We start from the raw sequence: 22441 nt of genomic DNA on the forward strand, positions 1-22441 counted from the left end.
TTGAGCAGGCTTCACATATCATTAGCATATTATGCTTTGATTGGTTGAATGGACGAATGGATGACCAGACACTTAGCATATTAGGCTTTTATTATATAGGATTGGCCATTGTATGTCTTCTTTGGAGAAATGTGTATTCAAATTCTTTGTCTATTTTTAATTTAGTTATTTGTCTTTTTATTGTTGAGTTGCAAGAGAGTTTTATGTATTCTGGATACTAATCCCTTATCAGATATATGATTTGCAAAATTTTTCTTCCATTCTGTGGGTTGTCTTTTTCATTTCCTTGATGGTGTTCTTTGGAACACAAAAGTTTTAAATTTGATGAAATCTAACTCTCAACTTTATTTCTATTGTTTGTGCTCTTGGTGTCATATCTAAAGTCATGAAGATTCACATCTGTGTTCCCTTTTAAGAATTTTGTACTTTAGTCTTACATTTTGATATTTGATTCATTTTGAGTTAATTTTTATATACAGTGTGAGGTATAGGGTTCCAACCATGTTCTTTTGCCTATGGATAACCAGTTGTCCCAGCATTGTCTGTTGAGAGATTGTTCTTTTCTCCATTGAATTGTATTTTTACCCTTATCAGAAATCAGTTAACTATAATGTGAGGGCTTATTTCTGGGCTCGCTACTCCATTGATCTATTTGTCTGTCCTTATGTCAGTGCCATAGTTTGGTTAATATAGCTTTGTACTAACTTTTGAAATTGTTAAGTGTGAGTCTTCAACTTTGTTTTTCTTTTTGAAGTTTGTTTTGGCTATTTTGGATTCCTTGAATTTTCGTCTGAATCTTAGGCTAAGCTTACTAATTTCTGCAATGAAGCCAGCTGGGATTTTAATAGACATTACATTGGATCTGTAGATCAATTTGGGACTTTTGCCATCTTAACAATATCAAGTCTTCCAACCCATGAACATTTCTTAATTTCACTTTCAGATGGTGTATTGCTGGTGTATAGAGAGACTATTTAAATTTGTATATTGGTCTTGTATTGTGCAACCTGCATGCTGTATATGTTTTTATACCTTTAAACTTTTCTACCATTTACAAATATTACAGTGTTTTAAAAATCTTAGGTAGGCATTCATCATCTGTGGTTTACCTGTAGAGGGTTGGGGGCAGCACTACCCATTCTGAAGCCTCCTGGGAGTAGAAGTGGGAGGCTCTGGCCCCAGACGATAGGGTAGCACACTACCGAGCACGTTTTAGCTATTCCTCAAACAATTTATTGACCAAGTGAAGGAATGAACATTCTAGTGAGACAGGCAGGCGGCATGTACCACCTCTAAAGCACTCTGCTGTTTGCAGGGAGTTTCCTGCTTTGAAGTTGTGATCTGCCGTCCTGTAGCTTCTACCTGTTGATTCTGATTCTGCACTGTGGGAAGGGAGAAGATAGCTAATCCTCCTCCCACACACAAAAAAACCTTTATATATATGTTGGCAGCCAGAATGGCAGATGTAACGAAAGGGCTTTGTAACCTGGAAAAGAAGGTAGACATACTTCTTGTTGTTTTTACTGTCTTTGCTATTATTGTCATAGTGTCCACTGCCACAGGTGTTTTCTCCATGACCTCACATCCTCATCTCCCCAGTCATTCTGCATGGCACTGTGTCTTCTTCTGGACTTCTCCAGTTTTCTTTTCATAGAAACTTTTTGGAGGGTGGGAGCAGTAAAGGAATGCTCTGTCAATGTATATAAGATGCAATTTTGTGGCATTACCCCAGTCTACACTGCATTGCCTTTTAAAACATCATTGATTTTAGAAAGAGAAAAATATCACTTTGTTATTCTACTTATTTATGCATTCATTGGTTGATTCTTTTATGTGCCCTGACTGGGGATCAAACCCACAATCTTGGTGTATCAGGACGATGCTCTAACCAACTGAGCTGCCTGGCCAGGGCCTACACTGCATTGCCTTTATAACCAAAACGTTCCTGTGGGATTGGTCCTCTCTGCTTTGAGCAGTGTAGGGATTTCCAGTAAGTTCTGTTCAGTTCTCTATGATGGGGAATATCATGGACATGACTCTTCCTCACTGAACTCCCATCTGGGTGTCACAAATCACAAAGGAACGTGACTTTAAGAAACAAAGCCTCTCTTCTCTCTACATTGTTCCAGAGGTGACCAGGGTGCTGGGAGAGGGGCTTCCTCCACGCTGGGTCTTCTCTGCTTTCCCCATAGGGCTCTCACAGTGGCAGGATGACTACTTGCCAAAGGCTAAGTAAACCTATACTTAGAGGAGAATTACTGGGCCCTGCTACTGTGATCTTCCTACAGAAAATATGCCTGTTCCTTTTACACGTCTGTATTCGGTTAAAATTAGAACTCCAAAGCTGTGGCCGCGTCCACATCTATTTTGGACAAGACCTTGGTCATTCTCTGTTGACTTCTAGTATTCCACGTGGCTCTTCAACTCATGTTTTGCTCTTGAAAGAATTCTGCAGCCAGACAGTGAGACAAAACTTCTCTCATATCCTTGCAGCTCTTGCTGATCCTTATTGGCCTCTAGACCAGCAGAGTGCATCGATTTGAAAATTCTGTTAATGGGCCGTGTTTATTTCTAAATCATTAGCTTATAAATTCCCAGGGCAGAGTGGATTGTTGATTGCACCATTGCCACCGTGGTATCTTAAATGTTGTTTAAGTGTCTGTCCCCTAAGACTTTAATCATTTTGGCTTTCTGCTTGGTTTGACAGCAAACGGGGACAATTTATGGTGTCATGGAAAGAATGCTGGATTGGATTTTTTGAGGAAGGTTACTGATGTTTTACTCAGTTTCTGTAGATTCCATACTGTATTGAATACTTGATATGGGAGGTTCTCCATTTTATTTTCATGACACCTCAGCAACGAGGGAATTATTCACCAAACTGATGAAGAGATCCAGGCATAAAGAGTGTAAGTAACCCACCTTCAGGTCATTCAGCAAGCAGGGCTGGGTTCAAACCCAAGTCTGTGTTCCTTCAAAGCACGCGTTCTTTCCACTGACCGCATAGCCTCAGGCCTCATGCCCAGCCTCAATGCAGTGTGCCAGGCATCATCATATCCTTGGTGGGGGATTCTTATCCTTGCTTAAGGGCCTGGTTCTGAGTAACTTGGTCGTTTTCTACATCTGAGAAGGGGTGTTGCCATATGGCAACTCCTTCGCCATTTACAGCAACCAAGATATGTTCCCCCCACTTGCAGACAAAGAAGTTGAGGCACAGAGGGGTTAATTCGGTGGCTGAGGTACTATTCCTATGTTTGTGCTGGAGCTGGGACTCAAGCCTGCTTTTCCAACATTGTATCCAGGCTCTTGGCCCTGGATGGCACTGCCCTGCCTGTGCCTGGCAAGGCTCAGGCAACTCCCTGGAAAGATGAGCCTTTCCCATTTCAGAGTACATAGCAGTGGGCAAGTATCAAGACCAATCTTCCTGTATCATGCGTTTTTGGTGATTCCAGAGCCTTTGGAAAAAGTCCCACTATTTGTCTGTATCTGTGCCTCACAGCTGGTGTGACAAGGCACTCTGTATGTGGCCTGTGGGGCTAGACTAGCTGGGCAGCGCTGGGGCGCCTGCAGCAGCCTGCTTATTGTACCTCAGTGTCCAAATGAAAGATCCTGTCATTGTGAACTGGGTGCGCAACATTTGTGGCACACAGACCAGGGTCACCCTCAGGGAGGCTTTGGAGTCACCAGTGTACAAACAGCATTCAGTAGTAAAAGCTGCCGCAAGGATAGTCCATGCCCACCAAGTGCTAGGCCCAGTTGTAGGCGCTTTGCACACATTTCTTTTTAATACAGTAGTCCCCCCTTATCTGCCGTTTCACTTTCTGTGGTTTCAATTACCTGGGGTCAACCACAATAAAAAAAAATATATTAAATGAAAAAGTCCAGAAATAAACAATTCGTAAGTTTTCAATTATTCGCCCTTCGAGTAGCATGCACATCATCCTGCTCCATCCTGCCCTAGACTTGGATCATCCCTTTGTCCAGCGTCTGCACGCTGTAGGCGCCCCACCCGTTACGTCAGTCACTTAGTAGCTGTCTTGGTTATCAGCTCAACTGTCGCAGAATCTCGGTGCTTGTGTTCAAGTAAACCTTACTTTACCTATCAGAACACATTCAAATAACTTCTACTACAGTGTATTGTTAACAATTATTCTATTTTTGTTGGTAATATCTTATTTGCCTAATTTATATATTAAACTTTATCATAGGTATGTATGTATAGGAAAAAGGCATGGTATGTATGGGGTTCGGTACTACTATCCATTGTTTCAGACATCCACTGAGGGTCTTGGAACATACCCCCGAGAATATGGGGGGTGGGGTGGGAGCTGTACTTACCAAAAGCCCATGAAGAAGTCTTATTTTTCTCCACTTTAGAGATTACATCACCTGGCTAGTTCATCCCCAGCCTGGAAAGCCCCTCCCTTATCTGTCTCCTGCTGGTGCTGCCTCGCCAGGGTTCTCTTACCCTGACAAGAGCAGTTTGCTCTTCCCTAAACTAGATCAGAACTTGGTTGTCATGACTTCCCACTTTTCAGACTAGACTAAACTCTGGTGGGTAGTAAAAGCTTTTTGTAAAGCTTTTAATTATAGGAAACTGCCTTTTCCACTCTGATCTTCTAAAGTAATCAATGCTACAGAATTCAACAGTGAGTTTCAAGGAATCCCTTAGCCTAGGCAGCCTTCTCTGCCTGGAACCCACCCTTGCTCATTCATAGACATTTCCCAGGCAGCCTCCTGTGCTAGCTAAGACCTGGGTGCTGGGGACAGAGAGAAAGGAAGGTGCCGCTGCCCTGGCCTGGGACAGACCCCAGAGATGTTGAGAAGCAGCTTGTGGACATGAGTCATCATCGTGCAGTGTGAGAAGTGGGCAAAGAGGGATTTACAAAGTGCTCAGGCAGCACAAGGATCAAGTGACCAGCGGTGCCTGGGGAAGTCTGGGGGACACCACAAAGGAGGCGTCCCCTAGACTGACTCATAAAGGGAGAACTGGATTCCCTGTGCCTGGGGTGAAGGGCAGAGGACCTAGGGCATAAAGCCCTGGAGGCATGAGGAGCATGGCATGTTGAGGGGACCAAGACTTGGAGTAGAAAAGCATGGTCAGGTGGCAGCGTAAGCAAGGGCCATGTGGGGAAGGGTTCTGGAACCCCAGCCTAAGGATATGGATTTTAGTTTGGGAGTGACAGGAAGTCGTTAGAGCCCCAATGACCCGGGGCCACTGTGAAGGACACATCATGCTCTGTGGTAAGGAGAGGCTACAGTTAGCAAGATCCACTGGGTCCTGGTCTGTAGTGTCCACAGTGGAAATCCTGGGATCTTCAATTAAAGCTGAAGCATCAAAGAAGGGAAAGAGATTTTAATTCTGAAATCTGATTTCTGAAGCCAAGCAAGCAGGATTTCTTGTTTGATTGGTGGTTAAGGCCGGGGGAAAAAGAGGATTTACACATCTGTAAATATTATACTACTTTGTTCTTATTTCAGTTCTAAGCAAATGTCTTCCAGTTAAAATGCAGGCTTGTACCTTTTCTCCCCACATTTCCTTCCTCTGCTGAAAACTGGAGACTCTTATTGAAAATTCTCATAACAACCCCCACAGCCTCAAACCCAATCATGCTCTGAGTTATAGGTGGGAGAGGGATTTTGTGCAGGGAGTATCATTTTAAGACATAAACATACCCCTAAAAAGTTGTAACAACCCACTGTAAATGCTGTTTAAGAGGCAGTCTTATTAACAGGTTACATTCTACTAAAAATGGCAATTTCTTTTGTACAATAGCTGATGCTTTGACTGGATTCTCCTCTAACTGACCCTTTGAAATTTTGATACTTAATTTAGACATATTTGCATGATGTTTCTCCTTCTAAATACATCATAGGTCAATAATTATCCCAACGCTGAAGACTAGCTCATGAATAGCTCCGCACTATTGTCACATTTTCTGTCTCATGCAGTTCTCCCAGGGTTTCTACAAGGCAAGCATTCTTGTCATTCCCTTTCCCTAGACATAGAAAATAACATTCGAGGAGGCAGAGGGTACATAGCTAGCTCAGTATTTGAAAATGCGTGATGGAGCCATGTCTTAAATCCAGTCTTCTGATTTCCAACCCTGTGCCCTTTTTACTTTGTCATGCTATCCTCCCCCTGCCCTGCCCCTGGCAAAAAATAATCAAGCTGTAAAACAAACAAAAATCCTTTGGCCTTCATGTTTATTCTTCATTTTTTTCTTTGTGCTTTCTTCTTAGAGATGTGACTGTCTCTTAGAATTTGAATTAGACTCCTTTACTAGATCGTGCTGCAGTAACAAGCAACCCCAATCTCAGTGGCCTATGGCAATGAAAGATTATTCCGCATTCATATTACATGTTGGCTGTGGATTGACTGTGACAGCTCTGGGCCCATGTGTTGTCTTCATTCCAGAGCTCAGTGGAAGAAGAAGCTCCTATCAGGCCATGCTATTCTCGCAGCAGAGAGAGAAAGTTCAATGGCTGAACCACACAGTCATTCTTAAATCGTAAACTCAGATGTGGCATATGGCACCGTCACTTGTACTCCATTGATCAAAACAATTCGCTCAATCAGGCCTGATATCAGTGGGGCAGGAAAGCACCCATGTGGAAAGTGCTGTAAACACCACAGGTCACATGGTAATGGGCAGAGATGCCTCCTACAGGGAGGGTGGACAGTGATTGGGAGCAGTAATTCAACGTTACACATGACTCCCCAAACTCCCCAGTGCCACTCTACTGGCACCCAAATGGTTGGGCACTTTCGTACCCCTTCTAAATCTCAGGGGTCTTGCAATTTATATCCATGAACTTGGTCTACAAACACAGCCTCTAAGTTTTCATACCACTGTAAGCAAATATTGATTGAGATTTAGAACCTTTATATAGACCTTTATATTTTAATTTAATTGATGTTATAGAAAAACCAAACTCAGGATTATAATGTGATGTTGCTGGAAAGGTAAGTATTGGATCCAGGAAACTTGCAGTAGAAGCCCCTGGGCATCTTGCTAGAGTAAAGGCATAGCTCACCACACAGAGCACCCTCAGGTGTGTGCCTTGTGCTGGCTCCCGCCAAGTGGCTGTTGTCATATGAGCATGTGAAACAAATGCTTACTGAACAAAAGACTCTTTACATATTAAGCATTTTCATAAAGATTTAAAACTGGATACCTTAACCATTTGCTCACTTGTTGACCAATTTAGATAAATTTTTATTCACACATAAAAATATAGTGAACACCCACTATGTACTAGTCTTTGGGAAGTAAGGCCGTTGAGGCGAGAAAGCATAGTTTGGGCTTTCAAGGAATTTAGGATCTCCTAAGGGAGCATTATCTGCAGTTCTGGAGCAATCCCATATGGTGATGGGAGTGGCGGCAGCAGAGAGATGGATCAGCTGAGCCTCAAGGATCAGAGGAACATTCCTAGGAGGCGCCTTCCAGGCTGTGGAGAAATTGCTCATGTATTCAGGGAACTGGGAGTAAGCTGGGTGTGGCTAGACTGTGAGGTGTGGCAGGAGGAGAGGCTGATCCCTATAGCAGAACAGGTTTTATCCAGAGCCAGTGCCTGAGCAGTCAGAGCTTCTCCGGATCTGTCCCAGTCCTGCCACCTGTCCTTGCCCTTTTTCAAAATGGCTTTAAGGGAGGGGGAATGGTAGGCAGAATGTCTACCTGAGGCTGTCTGTGCACATTAAATAGCCAGAATGTCTAACTTCAGGTCCTACTTTTAACCATATGTGCCTTAAAACCTCACCGCAAACCTCTTTCCCTCATATGAGGGGCTGTCACAATGAGCCCTGGCTCACCATCTCAAAGGCAGGCAACACATGGGCCCAAGCACCTAGCGCAGGCAAGTGTAGAGGGTAGAGGGCATAAAGATGAGGATGTTACTCCATTTCATCTATCTCACAGACTGATAAGGGGACAGACAGGCCTCTACTTCCCAGGCTTCACCAGAGGAGAGCTCTTGCACATGACAAAGTCACTGCCATGGAGTCCTTCCCTGTCCAAGCTATGAGTTTATCTAACCACCCAGCCCTGGGAGGCAGGTGCGGCCAATCTGCCTGGCTCCAGAGTCCGCCTTCCTCCCTCCAAACTCAGAACCATGCCAGCAAGAGGAAACCGGCACACACATTCTGGGAGAAGTGGGGCTCGCACTGGGCCTCAAAACATGGATAGGTCTTCAGCAGGCAGAGATGCAAGTGAAGGGCATTCAAGTAAATGAACACGCAGAAGTAGGACGTCCCAGGTGACAGCAAGGGAAATCCCACCACAGAGAAGAGGGAGCTGACAGAGAATAGACCAAAACCCAAACTCCAAGGCCTGGGCCTGGACATGGGGAGGAGTCAAAAGAGTGAACAAGCATAGAAAGTATCAAAATTCCCAGAATCAGCAAATTCTTCTGGGTTTGAAAATCTTATAAGGGGGATGGAGGGACCTCGTCAAGTAGAAACTCAACCACATGGAGTGCTCATCACCTCTCTTAAGAAACCACATAGTCCAGTTGCTTAATGAATTAATTAAACTCATTGGCCCAGCCTTGTTCTCTCAGAATTGGGTTTGAATTTTTTTCTGTTTGTGGAAAAGGGAGCAGGAAGAGGGCTCAGAATCCTGGTCCCTGTATTAATTTGCTAGGGCTGCTGTAAGAAGGTACCACAAAGTGAGTGACTTAAAAACACTTTTATGTCTCACAGTTCTGGAAACCGGAAGGCCAAGATCAAGGTGTTGGTCTGGTTGGGTCATTCTGAGTACTGTGAGGGGAATCTGTTCCCAGCCTGATCTCTGGTGGTCCTTGACTTGTGTACACATCTCCCCAATCTCTGCCTTCATGTTCACATAGAGTTTTCCCTGTGTGAGTGATGGTCTCCGTGTCTCAGTTTCCCCTTTTCATAAGGACACAGTCATATTGGATTCGGGCCCACCCTAATGACCTCATCTTAAACTTGTCACCTGCAAATATCCTTTTTCCAAATAAGGTTACATTCATGGGTATTGGGCGGAGGCACAGTTCAACCCATAACAGTTCCCAAATGTGCTGTGTAGATTGCCAATCCCCTCCTTCATGTCCCATCAACAACACAGACAGGAAATTGAAGATGGCGTTTCAGGATCCTTCCAGATCCCATCCTTTGTCCACCACAGAGGGGCAGCCACCCTTTGTATACTCAGTCAAAATCCCTGGGAAGTGAGGGCCTCTGTGTCAAGAGATACGGAGAGCAGCCAGGGCATCTGCCCTGCTTTCTGGGCAGATACTCTGCTCCCCACAGGCACACGCTCTCAGGTGAGAGAAAGCCCCCGCACACGGGTGTGTTCCAGACATCTGGAGAGGCAGCTCCTTATCCATCATTACTCACAACATCTACAAGGGTGGGCAAAAGCAGGTTTACAGTTGTTCATGTGGGGAAAGACATGCAGGTTATGATTATTACAATAGCTCACAGCTGTAAACCTACTTTTGCCCACCCCTGTGTGTATATATGGTGGTTAACGACAGTTGAAATTGTACTCTTAAGACGTTTTCCAAAATTTGTAATAGATATTGTAAAAATTTATGATACATTAGTGAAATAAAGCACAATATGAAATTTTGCATATGGTTTGATTTCAAACACACGCACGTTTTTAACAGCTTTATTGAGATATAATTCACATATTTAAAGTCTGCAGTTCATTGACTTTTACTATATTCATGAAGTTGTGCAACCATCATCACAATTAGTTGTAGAATATTTCACCACTCCAAAAAGAAACCCTGTACCCCTTAGCTGTCATCCTCCAAACCCCCATCCTCCCTGCCCCCAGCCTTAGACAACCACTAATCTACCTTCTGTCTCTATAGTTTTCCTCTATGCCTATATTTCATACAACTGTATGTTTATTTTAATTAGAAAAAAAAATCAAAGAGAACTGCAGACCAGATAGGAGATGACTTTTACCAGTGAATAGCAGAATTATAATTTTAATTTTCTTCCCTTTATTTTGGTATTTTTCTAATTATGCAATGAGCATGAATTGCTAATCAAAGGAGAAACATTTTATTTTTAAAATAAAGAGAACTAATCCTATTTAAGTAGTCCTCATGGATTATTCTGAAAACTTGACCTAAATCATAATCTTATTTTACGGGGGGCAAACAACTGACTTCAAATAGCAAATTTGGTGCACAGTTGTTAGAAGTGGAAATGCTGCATTGCATTTGTTTGCTCTGCACTGGATTTCCTAAGACCCGGCCCCAGTAGCCTTGCATCCCACTCTTCAGGGTCTTCCCATCCTTAATCAGGTGATCTCTCTCAGCCTTCAACAAATTGTTGCTTGTCTCAGGTGAGAGACCCTGTCATTAAACCACATCCTTTTGCCTCTTTAATAACATTGGAGACAGAGAGTATAATTCTGTGAGGGGATGGAAGAAATATGTAATTTAGTGTCCTTTTCCTGAGCCAGTATGAACTTCGTGCATGTAGCGTCTTGAATGCTTCGGGTGTAAAAAGTGATCTGTTGTCTCAGCAAGTGCGTTATGTGAGCAAAATACATACTGAATCCATCTAACAGTCAGAGGCTCTTTGGATCTGTGTCTAGCATACTTGGTATTTCCAGAGTCACCTTTCTTTGATGAATAGACTTTACACTGGAGGGAAATGAGCTTAGCTAGGTGAGGTTCATGAGACAAATTGGTCCTAGCCACCATCACAGAAACTCTTCCTTTGCCTTAGCTAGAAACCTGGGCTTCATCCTTGACTCGCCTGGTTCCTCTGTGCCTCACATCAACTCATTGGGACCCTAATCTTTCTGATTGGCCTCCTCTCCTTCAATCCCCACCCCAGCTGCCCTGTGCATTACTCATCTGGGCAAAGGCAGCAGCCTCAGAATGGTTGCCTCCTTTCTGCCCCTTCCTGACCAGACAATGAAGTTCATCCTCCACATGCACCGATGGTGCTTCATGATCTGACCCCCTCACCTGTCTGGTCTGGCCACCCCCAGTCCTCCCCATGTGTCCATGTTCCTACCCCAGCAGACCCCCATATCCCCTGGTATATTAGAGCCCCATCCATGGGTTCTTAACCTGGATTCCATGGACAGGATATGTGAGTGTCCTAAAATAGAATGCGTAATTGTGTGTTTGGTGTGTGTGTGTGTGTGTACAGGGGGAGGGATGATATTTTTCCAGGAGGACAATCCTTGGCTTTCATAAAATTCTTAAAGATGATCTATGAATCCCCCGATTTAAGAACTGTATTCTGGGTGTTTGAATGTGTTCTTCCCCTTTCACGTAGTATCTCACCTTTCCACCCTGGTGGACAGCTCCTGAGGACCACGCAATCACCACCTACTTTCCTACTTGATGTCCCTTTCTTGTGGCCCCATGGCTCTGCTTACCCAGCACTTTCCCGGCTGGGATTTCATTACTTGTTTACATATTTGCTGTCCCTTTCTGCCCTCCCTCCAGCACAATGTACAGCACAATGTCCAGTCAACTCTTAGTAAATACTGGCAGAAGAAGGAAAGAGACCAGGAAGGGCACTGGGCCATTTTCTCTATGGAAAGCCCACAATCAGTTGGGTGATGGGACAGAGTGTTGCTAATGGCTTCATCTCGGAGCAGAGCGCTGCCCCTGACTTGTGCGCCCTCAGGAGGTGAGCCCATGGATTTGTCCCCTTTGGTATGCTTATAGACATTTCCTCTAAGAACTGCAGGCCCAGCTGTCTGGCATCTACATGGAGAAATCTGACTTCCATTTGCCTTGAGAATTTACTAGATGCGTAATGATTTTTAAATTACCTCTTGACAAATTTTGAGCTCTTTGTTTTTCTTTTCTTCCATTCCCTTTCAGATTGATGCACTGAGTAAAAGAAGCAAAGAAGCTGAGGCAGCCTTCTTGAATGTCTACAAAAGATTGATTGATGTTCCAGGTAAGCCCATGCACTGATAACCCCCCAGTGGGCATTGTGTCTGGAGAGTTGGTGGGTTTCGCGGGCTTATTCTTCTCAGTTTCCTAAGAGAATTACACCATCAATGGCAAGAAACCAAGGAGTTCTGGGAATTCTCCAAAACCCAGACTTTGGGTAGGTATGGAAATTAGATATACTTGTGTTAAAGTCATCACATAACCTCCAGTGAACGCTTTTGCAAATGTGGAAACTCAAATCGGTGGAGCCACCTTTAGCTTTGGTATAAAATGCTGCACAATTCACAGAGAAGTAGAACCTGTGGAGTGCTGTGCAGATGTCATGGATATTCGTGCTTCTGGGCTGGTTGATTCCACATTCAGGAACAGCCCTAATAGGATACCTTGAATACCTCACTCCTCTCCCCGGTCATCCAGAGAGCCAGTAACCTCAGGCCACGTTTTTCACTTAAAGTTTATAGCCAAGGGCAAGTGGTAGCCCAATTAGCTACAACCAAGTACTGTATGTGGATTACTGACATGACTAGAACTACTTTAACAAAGCAAAACAGCTACAGGTCTCCTTTATATCTGAACTTGCATTCTAATTCAGGTCTCCTGTGGGCTTTGCTGTACCATTTGGGAGCTGGGATTAAAAGAGGTCACCCCAAGCAAGGGGCAGCAGAAAACACTTTGGACAGGAAGTAAGGAGATTCAGATTCTCTTGCCAGAGCCTTGTTGTGAGGTCTTTGTCCCATTCCTTTTCCTGTCTGGACCTCAGTTTTCTCATCTTTGAAATGGAAGAGTGTAAGGGGACAGCCTCGTCGTAGAGAATGGTTTTCTTTGTTCTAAACTTTTGCTGTTGTAGGAGCTTATCCAGCACTTAGTTCCAAATTCTGGCTTTTTGACTTTCTGCAAGAGTTTGTAACCAACTAGGGGTTCCCTGAAGACTGGCTGAGGCTCATGAAAAGGCTTCTTCACAGCAAATGGATATTGGATGCCTGTGGTGTGGTCTTTTCTCAGGTACTGGCACCTCGTGGTCCCACTGGCATGATCTTATGCAAATGCAAGTTTTGTGTTGATGACTTAGTTGAAAGGAGTCTGACTTGTTTCATCTTTGCCAAAGACCCAGAGTCTTTTGCTGCTGTTTTCTAAATACCTTACACTCTCCTTTTTTAAAGTCCAGCTTTTACTTAGGTTTTTCCTTAGTGAAGTTTCTCAGCTGGGCAGCCACTTTAACAAATTGTTGGGTTTCTTTTTCTGCCATTATTTTCCATCCTAATTTCCCATAGGAAAAACGAGAACATATTTTTCATCAATGATCTCCGCCTGAGCAGACCTTAATCATGTTCGTATATTATTTTTATAGAATTTTTTTCATGCTCTGGGCACATATTTACATTCTGCTTTTTTCACTTACCATTATACTATCAGCATTTTTCCCATTGGTGATATTCTTTGTAATTATCATTTTTGGCTGCAGAATTAAAGTTTGCAATTTCAGCTTAAGGTGATGGGAGCAAATAATGTTCGATGTTTTCTGTAATAAAAGTCAATCAAGTCCATCTGCATGCCAAATAGATCACTTTTACCCACATCCCAGGTATTTCTTTCTTACACATGCTGTGGTCTGACGGTTCTCACAAGTTCCTCGAGAAGCATGAGTGGAGCTGGGAGCACTCTACCTGTGTTTTGAAGTCCTGCTGCTCAGATGAAGTAATCCTGCGGCTGAGCTTTACAGGAAGGGCTTGGTCAATAGCGTTGCATTTACTGACAGTCACACAGTTGTGGAGAGTCAGATGCCTTAACTGTCTGTGTGCTTCAGGCTTCAGTCCCGCCAAACCCAGAAATATTGGTGGGGTTCATTAAGTCTTCTAGTTTCAAGAAACATCAACTCACGCTATTTCAGAAAACTACAGGAAGCTCTTGGGAATAATGAGACTGGTATTTCAGGTTTGTGCCATGTGGCCCAGCTCCAGGAGCCCAGGAAGAGCCAACCAGCCACCCCAGGAAGAGGCAGAGCCCGAGTCCCAGGCCTTGGAGACTGGCACAGTAACCTGACTGACCAGTCCCCACTTCCCACCTCTTCCAGAAATTTTATTTATTTGTGGGTTTTCTTGTTTCTTATCTGCTGGTCCTACTCGAATGAAAGCTCCTTGAAGAAAGCTTGGGTTATCACTCTATGCCCAGCACCTGGAGCAGGGTCTGGCATAGCACAGGTGTGACATGTTGAAGGACACAATGAGTCCGTCAACCCAAGGCCACTCTGGAGTCCTCCATAGCCGAATTGGCAAAAGGTCACATCAGTAGCTCTGAAAGCTTTATCTCTGTCCAGTTCTCCCTTTTGAGTGTCAGCTTGAATATCCAGCAGCCTTCTGGACATATTCTCTAGGGTGGCTGATGAGGACCCTGAAACCACCCAGTGTATCCAGAGGAAGCCTTCTTACTAGTTCCTTCACCTGGGGAGCTGCACCATCTTCTACCCAGCTGCACATCCCGAGCACTGAGTCACCAAGTTCCGGCCATTCTTCCTTCAGAATGTTCTGTATTCCATCCACTTCTCTCCATCCCAGCTTCTGCCCTCCACTTGCAATTCAGGCCTCCCCCCTCATGTCTACAGTATTGCGACGCCAGGATTTGTGCTTGCAGGGTTGCCTCCTTCTAGCCCATTCTCCAGACGGCCAGCAGGCCAGGCCCCTTCTCAACTCAGCTCAGCTCACTCCTGAGGTAAATTTGAGACACTGCTACCTGACCTCCCAGGTTTGGCTCAGGTGTGTCCTTCTCACACACACATGCCCCGCTCCCAGCAGCCTGTGTTCCCTCTGTTACAGCTACTTGGGACTCAGCTGTTTTCCTTTCTGGCTGGGCAGAGTGACTGGGGTAATGTGGTCTTGTCCCTAATTATTTCTCTCGTGTCTACCCCAGTGCCTGCCATGTAGCAGAAACTCCATAAATATTTGTCAAATGAATTAATGGATCAAATTATTTCTTCAAATGTTTTCTGAGGTTTTTTGGTCTCTGGCTTTAATTGTGAGGTTGACACTTTCCACTGAGGGAGAGCACACTGGAGCATTCTAACGACCTCAATGGTGAGAGAACAGAATGTATCTTTCCTTGACTTGGGGCCATTTAATAATTCTCTGAACTCTCATTTTGCTTCATGTCACTCTATAAAGATTTACCTGCCTGCACAGACATTTATATGACACTTAGCATTTGGGGTTCATCAGACCAGCATATGCACTTCAGAGGCCTTGGGCTTTGTGGCTGGTACTGACATCCAAAAGCTGTATTTGGTTTAGTAGCTGTCTTGCTGGCATCCCAAGCTTTACACACTCAGCACAAAGCATGGAATCTCCCTCCACTCCCACCCGTTCCCCTCCTGCCTCCTCTCCTTCAGTGGTGTGACTCAGCTCTTCTCTCTTCTTTATCGTCCACAGTCAGTATCCCAAAGTTATTTTTCCTTTGAAAAGCTCCTTCTTATTAAAGATACTTAATCAACATTTAAATACACACTCATCCTGATGAGTCCTCTGAATAGTTAAACTAGTTAAGATCTGATGTATGTGTTCTTTCTCATTTGCTACCAGATTGCTCTGCATTCCCTAATTAATTTCAGAGTATTTTAAGATCCTTTTTATTATAAATATTCTGCTACTTTAGCCAAAGCACACTCTCCTTCCACACTGCTCTGACCCTCGTTCCCTGAAATTTCTTAGTTGGCACCTTAAACACCATCCCCTTGCTATATCTCAGGAACCATGCTGAGCTACTGCACTAGAGCAGTGAGCAAAGCAATCAGATAACTTCCTGTTCTCATGAACTTTAGAGTCTGGTGGGAATGTGGGCATTAAAAAGTAATTACACAAGTAATTATTGAATTTTAGGTGTGGTAAGTGCTTGGAAGGCAGAGCCCATTGGGCATAAAAGTGTAGAATGGGTAGGATTGGGCAGGCTCAGAGGCGGATGCTTGTGAACAAGAAGAGGAGAGGGCAGTAAGGAGTGGCCAGGCACTACATTGTCCAAACGAAGACACTGTCAGTAGTCAGTAGTTTAACTTGAGTAAAGGGCATACACCAGTGTGGTCACCCAGCTGCAAAGGCAGGTAGAGGCCTGGTAGATTATGTGAAGGGTTCTGGACTTTAACAGACAAACTATGAATGAGTTTTAAGCAGAGCAGTAACATGATCCTGTCTGTATAATAAAAAAGTCATCCTGACTGCAATTTGGACAACAGATTTGGAAAGAAGTCCAAGGTGATGTGGGAAGAGAGAAATGAGGTTGCTAGGTTTCAGATGGCAGGAGTGAAGTTGGAGAGAGAGGATGGTTGAAAAGTGACTAGGGCAGCTTTAGCCCAGAACTCAGTTAACACAATGTTATTTCCTCCATCTCTGGGTAACAATACTTGTTTACGTGGTTTACTTGTTTACATGGCTTTCAAAATTAAAAGGAAGACCAATAAAATATTTGGAAAATTAGCCTCCCATTTCTAATTCTAATTGAAAATTAGAATTGTTTTAATTGAAAATGTTCTTTGACTTTATTGTCAGCATCATAGCAGTAGGAGGGAAGTTTTGAATTCATAAATAAGTTATAATTTTATGCCTTTAATCTAGATGGCTTCACCTGTCCATTTTATCTCAGACAGATTTTTATATCATAACTAGAGGCCTGGTGCACAGATTCATGCACTGGCGGGGTCCCTCGGCCTGTCCTGCGCCCTCTCGCAATCCAGGACCCCTCAGGGGATGTCGGACTGCCTATTTCAGCTTGATCCCCACAGGCCAGGCTGAGAGACCCCACCAGTGCATGAACCTGTGCACTGGGCCTCTAGTATGCATATAAGATCTTTGGTTAATCTCTTCCTGCCCTCCCCCCTCCCCTCTTCCCTCTGAGATTTATCAGTCTGTTCCATGTTTTCATGCCTGTGTATTGAGCGTTTGCCCCCTGGTGGTCAGTGCACATCATAGCTATTGGTCGAACGGTCAAAAGGGTCGCTTAGGCTTTTATATATAGAGATGTATATGATTAGCAGGGATAGCTTAAACATGCAAATATTTAAATTTTTTACTTTAATACACCTCTGGTTGAGATTTATACTTATTAATTTGCTAACAATTAGTCATGAGGTAAAGCATTCTAGCCATCTGCCAACAACATGACTTAATAAGGACACTTGGGTGAAGTGCACCCTTCCCCCTTACCCTCCTAGATGGGGAGTTCCTCTAATCAGGAGACCAGTGTCTTGCTTTGGAATCTATATTTGTGAGTGAGAGCAGAGTTCAGTGACTATCTGTTAACAACAGTGATGCAAGAAAGGATTCAAAGTGTGTTGTTTAATTAGTCATTTTCACACATTCCCTGGGCCAGCACTTGCCTGCAGTTCATTGTGTGCTAGGCCCTGGACTGTGCACCTAAGATACAAATGTAGGTGAAACTTGGCCCCTGCCTTCCCTCAGGTGGCTTCTATTTGGGTGGTGGGAGATTCTCCTGGAATTTTGAGAAAATATTTCATAATTAAACAGATTAAAAAAGCAGGCTCCATCCCTTACTGTAATGAAATAAGGAATAAATATCTCTGCTCTTAAAATGTGACCCTCTCAGATCGCTGGAAATATTCTGGAATGACCTCCTTAAAGGCTCTTGCATAGCTGAAATTTTACTGTGCTCTGAGCATAGTTATGATGGCATGCATAATCTGCCAGAAATTAACCTTGTGTGGGTGACTTACTCTTGCTTCTTGATACTTTTAAGATTTTTTACAATGAGCATGCATTTGTTTCAACAATCGAGGGAAGAGCTTAAATCAGTAAAATACTCAACTTGCAATCTTAGTTTCTGAATAGGCCTTATTAGTGGATTGCAGATAACTTAAGCAGTGGTCATTTGAGTATTTGTCCACATTTAATAATCTCTATAAATTATTTGTTCCAGAAACATCTCGGGAATAGTTTTTGTGTGTCTGTTTTTAAGTTCCTAGAAAGGAGAAAAAGAGACAAAGTTGGTGGAGCTGCCACCTGTGCATTGGTATTGTAGAACTCTGCTTTGGCTGCAGCATTCATGGAAGAACCTCTTTGCAAGTTCTCCTGGCCTCTCTCTGTGCCTCTTCTACCCCCCGCCCCCATATAAAGAGAATCATCTTTCACTCCTTGCTAAGATGTGGTTTACGTCCTACAGACACAAACCCTTCAAACACGAAGGCAGTGCCTGGAAGAGTTTATTTTAAGATTTAAATCTTAGGAAGCATATTACCAATGGTATAAAATATTCATTGACTCATGCATGCAACACTACTAGAACTCGGTGTTTCATGACTGATTCCCTCACTTTATGTCCGTAGAGTAACTGGCCTGCGATCGTCAGTAGGTGGTGTTCATTTCCAGAGTCCTGAAAGAGAACTGGCTTTGGAGAGCCCATTTTGTAGGACACTCCATTTTCAGAACCACTTGCAAATGCCACTGCTCTGAGGTGCTCCTGGGGCCACGTTTCATTGTATTGGGAAACTCTTCTCTCCTGGTGAATATCCCTATTAGGGTAGCATTTGAGAATCCAGAAATAAAGTGGAACATCACTTTTGAGAACTGCTTTTTAATGCTCCTTCATAAAGATAAAACAGTAATCCAGGCTTTTGTACTTCTCACCCTGGTTTCAAGTGAGAACACAGTATTGATTACAATTAGAAAACACTGTTCTCTCATTCAGGGATCCCATAGCAAAACTTCTGGAAAAAAGTGTCAAAATCTTGGGATTTGGCCCTGGCCAGCATGACTCAGTTGGTTAAGCGGCATCCTGTGCACCCAAAGGTTGTTGATTTGATTCCCCTTCAGGACACATGCCCAGGTTTCGGGCTCGGGCTTGATCCCCGGTAGAGAGCTTGCAGGAGGCAGCAATGTTTCACTCTGACATTGATGTTTCTCTCTCTCTCTCCTTCTCCCTCTCCCTCTCCCTCTCCCTCTCCGTCTCCCTCTCCCTCTCCTTTTCTCTCTCTCTAAAAATCAATTAAAAATCTTTTTTTTTTTCTAATCTTAGGATTTGGTTAGAAATACCCCTTGCTGCTTCTACCAAGATTTTAACCGATGGGCCACTTGGTAGCATTTTTGAAGGCTGTGGAAATGTGGCTTCTCCAGCTGGATCCTGTAAGGCTAGTCCAGTCCATATATTCTAGGTCTCCTGGTGTTGGCAGAGGAGCCAATGCCCAGGCCCCTCCAGAGAACTCTATAACCTCAGGTGCCCTGATGGCAGGATTCCCTTTACACATTCTCAGTTTGCCTTCATGAAACATTTTCCTTCTAAGAATCAACCACCACCACCATAATGGGACCGAGGAAGAACCAGGGCTGCAGCCTCCGAATGAAGGTGTGGGTTGCTGCTGCCCTCCTGCCTCCTCCCCGGGTGCAGGACTGAGCAGCCAAGGGGACTAGAGGATGGACATTATGCTCTACCCAACACTGGAACCCAGACAAGGGGGCAACTTTTCTCACCCTCCTTGGACAGATTAAAACAAATTTGGGGCCTGATCAGCTTCTCCATTTTGTACACCATATGTCGGCAGACTGAGGAAATAGCTATAAACATTATAAAGAAAGACAAATGTGACAAGACGGGTGTCTGAATTGCTTGTTGCTGCTTTTGTACGCTGGCCCATTTCAGGGCTCTCCCTCTGTCCCTCGACACTGGGCTGTCGTGTGAGGGCCCACTAGCTGAGACGGGGAATCCTTGGTTTGCTTGCGTGGGGCAGTGTGTCGCCTCTATCCCCCCTTGCCGTAGCTGGGGTGGTCCTGGCACACTTGATATCTAGACAGCTTTTCATCAGTTGCTCATCAGCATGCTAATTGCTGTATGACTAATTATGCCCTGAATTCCAGTTGATTTTCTTAATGAGACAGCTGGGTTAATTATGTAATCGTATGATTACATTAGCCTAGAGTGCCCTGGCAAAAAGTAATGTCTGCTGCACTGTGATGTCATCGCAGGGATGGCACTCACTAGGGGCACAGTCAACCTCTGGCTGATGGCAGGGGACTGCCCCACTGCCTACAGAGCCTCTGCACAAGCATGGCCTTAGATTCTATGAGGTTGTTCTTCTCATTCCTCATAATATAAGGAAAAGCAGCTCACCACTGGCCTGGATTTCTCCAACACACCATGCTCCCGCCTCCTCCCCAGAACACCTCTGACCCACCTAATCACCCCACCTAATCGGAAACCCTACTTTTTTCAGCCTATGCTCTCCATGAAGTCAGCAGTGTCCTCTTCCTTCTTCAGGACTTGTCTGCACCAAGGCAGTGGGGCTTATCAGGGTGTGATAGTGACACAGGGAATCCAAAACAGAATGTGCCCAAGTCCCTGGAGAACCACAGTAAGTTAGTTTTCATAGAGTCCACGCAGCATAGACTGGCTCCAACCTTATGCCCACTGACCATACATGTACTATTTCAGAACTTCTCTTCACTCCAATCTCTATACACGTCATATTTTACTGAAAACATACATGTGGTCAGACAAGGATGACATCTTCCAGCTACTGGCCAGCTTCCTACTCCCCATGATAGCAAAAGTCCTCTGAGAGCCAATATGCCTGCTGAACCCACCTCCACCTGGTTACACTCCTCCTCCTCAGACTTTCATGGATACCTCTCTTCCTCTGCAGGACCCTCAATCTTTTCCTTTTCTCCACTTAAATTCTCCCCCTAGGTGACTTCTGATATCTGTTAGGCTCTCAAACTCCCCATGACCGCAAGAGAACAAGTTTCCCCCAAGCCCTCCCAGGAAGGTAAATGGCATCACCATTCATGCAGTGGCTTAGCCCACAAATGGCAGGAGTCAACCTGAATTCCTTTCCCTCACACCTTATAGCCAGTCTATCAGTAGGTCCTGTTGACCCAGCCTCCAGAATATACCCAAATTCAACCACTCATCACGTCATCTACTGCCAACCTCATCCAAGCCACCACTACCTCTTGGCTCACCACCTTCACTCCACCTCCTCCTATCCATCCTTTGCACAGCAGCCAAATGGGTCTAAGTCAGTGGTCTGCAAACTGCTTTTACTCATATATCCCAACATATGCACCTCAGAGCAGGGGCATTTGTAACCCTAATATTAGGGTTACAATCTCATAAATTTTTGGTGAAGTTGTTAGTATTATCTTTTACCTTTAGGCCTATGATGCATTTTGAGTTAATTTTGATGTATGGTATAGTGTAAGGGTCAAGATACATTGAAAAATTAATGGACGGTATAGGTGTGAGGTTTTTTTCTGGACCCTCTTTTATTTCATTGATCTGTATATCTATCCTTAAGTTAATATCATACTATGATTACTGTAGCTTTATAATCAGTCTTGAAATCAGGTCATGCAAAACCTTTATCTTCTATCTTGTTTTTCAAATTTGTTTTGGCTAGTTGAGTTTCTATATACATTTTAGATTTAGCTTGTCAATCTAATTGTACTAATAATTAGAGTGAACAGAGTTTTGGAATCTTTATTGTGAACTTTTCCTTTTCTTTCAGTTCTGTTTGTTTTTAATTCATGTTTTTTTGAAGCTTTAAACAGCTAAGTCTTGTTTTTTAATTCAGTCTGACAATCTGCCTTTTAAGTGAAATGTTTGATTTTTTACATTTAACATATTTGTGTATATAGATGGATTTAAGTCTACCATCTTCCTGTTTGTTTGTTTTTATTATAATTTTTTTGTTTTTATTTATTTTTATTTATTTATTTATTTTATTAAATCTTTACTGTTCAGATTATTACATTTGTTCCTCTTTTTCCCCCCCATAACTCCCTTCCAGTTCCCACCCCACCCTCCGCCCTCACTCCCCACCCACTGTCCTCATCCATAGGTGCACGATTTTTGTCCAGTCTCTTCCCATATCTCCCACACCCTTCCCGCCTCCCCCAAGAATAGTCAGTCCATTCCCTTTCTATGTCCCTGATTCTATTATAATCAACAGTTCATTCTGTTCATTAGATTATTTATTCACTTGATTCTTAGATTCACTTGTTGATAGATGCATATTTGTTGTTCATAATTTGTATCTTTACCTTTTTCTTCTTCCTCTTCTTAAACGATACCTTTCAGCATTTCGTATAATACTGGTTTAGTGGTGATGAACTCCTTTAGCTTTTCCTTATCTGTGAAGCTCTTTATCTGACCTTCAATTCTGAATGATAGCTTTGCTGGATAAAGTAATCTTGGTTGTAGGTTCTTGGCATTCATCACTTTGAATATTTCTTGCCATTCCCTTCTGGCCTGCAAAGTTTCTGTTGAGAAATCAGCTGACAGTCGTATGGGTATTCCCTTGTAGGTAACTGAGTCTCTTTCTCTTGCTGCTTTTAAGATTCTCTCTTTGTCTTTTGCTCTTGGCATTTTAATTATGATGTGTCTTGGTGTGGTCCTCTTTGGATTCCTTTTGTTTGGGGTTCTCTGCGCTTCCTGGACTTGGAAGTCTATTTCTTTCACCAGGAATGGGAAGTTTTCTGTCATTATTTCTTCAAATAGGTTTTCAATATCTTGTTCACTCTCATCTTCTGGCACCCCTATAATT

At 43.6% G+C, this 22441-nt stretch overlaps 1 protein-coding gene across 11 annotated transcripts in view; it reads left to right on the forward strand.

Moving 5' to 3' along the window:
* The window catches only part of CUX1 (cut like homeobox 1), a 375359-nt gene that overhangs the window by 194960 nt on the left and 157958 nt on the right, over window positions 1-22441 (forward strand). For all 11 annotated transcript variants that reach the window (XM_070412732.1, XM_070412733.1, XM_070412734.1 and 8 more), the window contains one exon: window positions 11836-11914. In XM_070412732.1, coding sequence (XP_070268833.1) covers window positions 11836-11914 — 79 coding nt within the window. The remainder of the gene's footprint in view (window positions 1-11835; window positions 11915-22441) is intronic.

The sequence above is a fragment of the Myotis yumanensis genome, unplaced genomic scaffold (assembly GCF_028538775.1).
Source record: "Myotis yumanensis isolate MYYU_CA2020_CCGP unplaced genomic scaffold, mMyoYum1.0.hap1 SCAF_4, whole genome shotgun sequence".
In the NCBI taxonomy this organism is placed as follows: domain Eukaryota; kingdom Metazoa; phylum Chordata; class Mammalia; order Chiroptera; family Vespertilionidae; genus Myotis; species Myotis yumanensis.